The sequence below is a fragment of the Triticum dicoccoides genome, chromosome 3B, assembly GCF_002162155.2.
Source record: "Triticum dicoccoides isolate Atlit2015 ecotype Zavitan chromosome 3B, WEW_v2.0, whole genome shotgun sequence".
Lineage (NCBI taxonomy): Eukaryota > Viridiplantae > Streptophyta > Magnoliopsida > Poales > Poaceae > Triticum > Triticum dicoccoides.
This window is the reverse complement of record NC_041385.1, coordinates 784,960,246-784,964,381: the sequence shown is the minus strand read 5'-3', so window position 1 is coordinate 784,964,381 and position 4,136 is coordinate 784,960,246. Positions and strand designations below refer to the sequence as shown.

The following is a 4,136-nucleotide window of genomic DNA, read 5'->3' as shown; positions in this document are numbered from 1 at the left end:
GAGGTGATTTATAGCCGGAGCTGAAGTTGCCACCTTGATCCCACCCAACACAGATGACTGAGAACTGGTTTTAAGTAGGCACGAAAGGCCCTCTGCTGCGATCAAGAAGAGGTAGGGGGATATCGGATCTCCCTGTCGAATACCTCGTGATGGTGTAAAAGACTCAAGTTTCTCTCCATTATAAAACTGAGAATGAGATTGAACTGATCATACTCATGATGATGTCTACCCACTGCTGTGCAAAACCAAGCTTGATAATCATTGCTTTGAGATACGCCCATTCCACTCTGTCATATGCTTTCATCATGTCCAGTTTCAGAGCACAATGACTATTTGACCTAGACCTGCTCCTCTTCATAAAATGTAAGCACTCGTAAGCACAAATAATATTGTCAGTTATAAGCCGGCCTGGAACAAACGCGGACTGCTCCTCTGATATGATTTCAGGCAAAATAATTTTTAACCTGTTTGCAACAACGTTGGAGGCAATTTTGTATATGACATTGCATAAACTGATAGGCCGGAATTGGGTAAGGAGAGCGGGGTTCATCACCTTAGGAATAAGCACAAGTACTGTATCATTAACACATGCCGCACTCTCCTCCCCTTTGATTATATGAAAGACTGCTTCCGTCACTTCGTCACCACATATATCCCAGTGCTTCTGATAAAAATGAGCTGGGAAGCCATCCGGTCCCGGTGACTTTGTAGGACCCATCTGGAAAAGTGCCTTCTTCACCTCATCTTTTGTATATGGGGCCGTTAGCATCTCATTCATCTGCGGCGTTACTTTCCTGGGAACATGTTGGAGGACACGATCCATGTCTGTCACCCCCTCCGTTGTGTACAAGTCTCTATAAAAAGCGGTAACCATCTCCCTTAATTCCGCCGGATCCTGAACATGAACTCCCAACGAGTTTGCCAAGGCTTTAATCGTATTCTTCTTTCTTCTCATACTTGCACGCAAGTGAAAAAATCTGGTGTTTTTGTCTCCTGATGCCAGCCACTCAATCCTTGATCTTTGGCGCCACGTTAACTCTTCTCGGTGGTAAAGTTCTACCAACTTGTGGTAAAGTTCTACCAACTTATCATTAAGCTTGATCTCCAAGTGTGATGGTCTTGTTCTACCTGGTTCGCTTCGGAGTCGTTCAAGTTCGGCCGTCAACTTCTTAATTTCCTTCCTAACGCTGCCAAAAGTATCTCTATTCCACTTGCCGAGATTGGATGCCACCTTCTTAAGTTTGTCTTGTAAATCTACAAGTCTCAGCGCCGGTGCAACTCCTCCCCAACAATGTTGCATTGTTTCCCTCCACGAGTCATGGGTCTCCCACATTACCAGACTGGACCGGTCTTAGCTGACACATAGCAAAGCCAGTAGATACATAGGCTTTTTAGCTGACACAGACTGGACCGGTCTTGGATGGGCCAACCAACCATCTAAAGGGTTAGTGGGCTGCACAAACGTTAGTGCTCCGCTCTCCAAATTTCCTAAAGCGAAAAGGAAAAACTTAGCTCCCCTCTCCACTTGAGTCTCCAGTCTCCACTCCAGCAAAGCGGCGGCCGGAGAGAAAGGAGGATTGGCGCCGCCGGCGACCTCGGACCTCCCCGCCCCGGCAGCAGCCAGAGATTCGAGGTCAGCAGACCCCATCCCCTTCCTCTCCTTCTCCATCTCCTTCTTCCTTTATGTTACTTTCCTTTCTTGCGGAAAGCCCTAGCTTGATTTCCCCTCACAAACCCTAACTTTTCCCTTACCGCAACAGTGGATGAGAGGAGAGAAGAGAGGGTGCCGCAATATGGATCCAGCCGAGGTTCCTCACGGGTAACATCCAGTTTCCCTCTTCATGACTATCTGTATCACTGTATGTTATGCTGGATGAATGATGGATGTATCATGTATGTTTGTGTTCTATCTATGTGCTGGATATTTGCAACCACACTGAATGAAGATCCCGTTTATGGCATTTGTTATTAACAACCAGTCTATTAACTTCACCCATTTCCGTTGATGGCATTTGTCTATGGCTGCTGCTGATTCAAGGTCTATCCCGCTCCCAACTTGCCATGTATGGATGGAAAGAGGCAGCGGCAATCTGCGACGCCGGCTGACCCCGTGTCCAAGGTGCTCGGCGACGACAGCCTACTCATCGAGATCCTCCTCCTAATCGGCTACCCAACTACCCTCGTCCGCGCTGCTCTCGTCTGCAAGCGCTGGCTCTATCACGCCTTTGACCCCGCCTTCCTCTGCCGCTTCCGCAAGCTCCACCCGCCCCGCCTCCTTGGCTTCCATGTCGACTCCGGTAGGTTTTGTAACAGCTCACGCTTCGTGCCGATGCTACCAAACCCTCCAGAGTTCAACGCCATCATCCGCTCTGCAAGCTCCATCCTGGATGCCTGCAGTAACACACGTAAAATCATCTTGGACTGCTGCAATGGCAACGTCTTCATGAACACGTTCAAGAACTACATTGGAGAACCCGGATCAGAAAATATAGTGCTCAGCCCGCTCTGCCCTGAGAGGGGCATGGTCGTCATCCCACCATACCCACAACACAAACTCCAAGGTGGCTATTTCTGCACTTTCAGTGAACTCTTTTTCAAAGAATGCGGCAATGACTTGTCCTACTTCTATGTGTGGATGGAATATTCTAAGGAGCGAACAAAATCTACGGTACACATGTATATGTTGCAAGATGGTGTCTGGTGTTTGCATGCCTCGGCAACGATGCAGCTCCCTTGTCTGCCACAGGAACTGAATAATCTACTTGTTGGCAATAAAATCTATATGGCGTCCACCCAGAGCGAAATTCTTGTCTTGGATTTGACAGCCTTAAGTTCCTCCACATTTCAGCTTCCACAAGGGCTTGTTATCAGTGACAGACGAACCATGTTGTCAAGCGCAGATGATGATTCTGGCGTGTGTCTCATTCATTTGGACGAGCTTCAGCTCCGCATCTGGCTGCACACAGGGGAGAACTGTTTGTTGGTGGATACCATATGTTTGCGTGAGATGTGTGCTAAATGGAGGATGCCTGATCACACACATGAGGTGTGGATGAAGCAGGTGGGGCGCAATGCTGAGTTTGTTTTCTTGGAGATGGGTCCATGCCTACTCTATTTGGATATCAAGTGCAGGATGCTGTATAAAGTGTATGAGAGGACAAGCGAGATTCAGTGGTTGGGTTTTATCCGTCCTCTTATGATGATCTGGCCTCCCACATTCCCTGCGCTCAAGGATGATCCTGCAAGGTTTGTCTTTTGTCCTTTGTGTGATGTTATTATACTTTGTTTTGTGTGGTCGCTTTAGAAGCATAGATGAGACATATCTAATAGGAAGATGAGGGTGTCCCCGGCCCTGTGCATAGGGTTCTTGGTCAGCATGCTGAGAAGGAAAGTGAAGGAACTGGAAATAAGTTGAGAAATTAGAGGAATGGGTGTTTGCTTTGGAACAGTGATCCTCAAGCTATCATGTCTTAGATTGTTAATACTTGGTATTTTCGGAATGTTGCCGTATAATATAATTAAGGGTTTTGCTGGAGCACACTATCACTCACACGGATGTCAGTTATGAATCGTGCATTTTACAATGGCATGCTTGTGTTTATGTGTCTCTTCTGATTCAGATGTACCAGTATGAAGTTCTTCCTCCTATACGACAATGGTATAATCATCCAACCTAACAATAGTATGGTACCTGGTTGATGTTCTTTTCACCCTCTCTGCTTTAGTGGTTAGACTTCCAATGAGACCCTCTTCTGTGACCATCTTGTATGCTTTAGTTGGCATTCAATCTGTATTACTGGAACAGTTCTGATCATTTTTTATTTTTGGTTGCTGCGTGATAATTATTTGACTTTGTTGTACAACTAGTTGTCTTTTCACTTGTTTTGACCTTGTCACCATTAATTGTCTCCATCCTTATTCTTCGTCTGTTTTGCTTGAAACAGTAATGCGGCAGGAAGAGGAGGAAGGTCGAGGATCAAAGAAGCGTGAGCTGCATTTAATTTATAGCAGCTGAGTGTGTGGGAGCAAAAAAGGCATGTCTTAGAGAAAGCAAGTGCAGTATCTGTTAGCTGTGTTTTGAGTCAGTGACAAGTTATTCTGGGTACTGGATTAGATGTTAAATGGAACTGGATGAT

The 4,136-nt window shown here is 46.3% G+C and overlaps 1 protein-coding gene across 1 annotated transcript; it reads left to right on the top strand.

Annotated features, from left to right (window-relative positions):
• Window positions 1–1,793: 1,793 nt before the first annotated feature.
• Window positions 1,794–3,811, top strand: LOC119280035. Its single transcript, XM_037561039.1, has 4 exons — window positions 1,794–1,808; window positions 2,039–3,246; window positions 3,621–3,687; window positions 3,806–3,811. Exons 1-4 carry the CDS (start codon window positions 1,794–1,796, stop codon window positions 3,809–3,811), a joined length of 1,296 nt encoding a protein of 431 aa, XP_037416936.1.
• The last annotated feature ends 325 nt before the right edge of the window (window positions 3,812–4,136 follow it).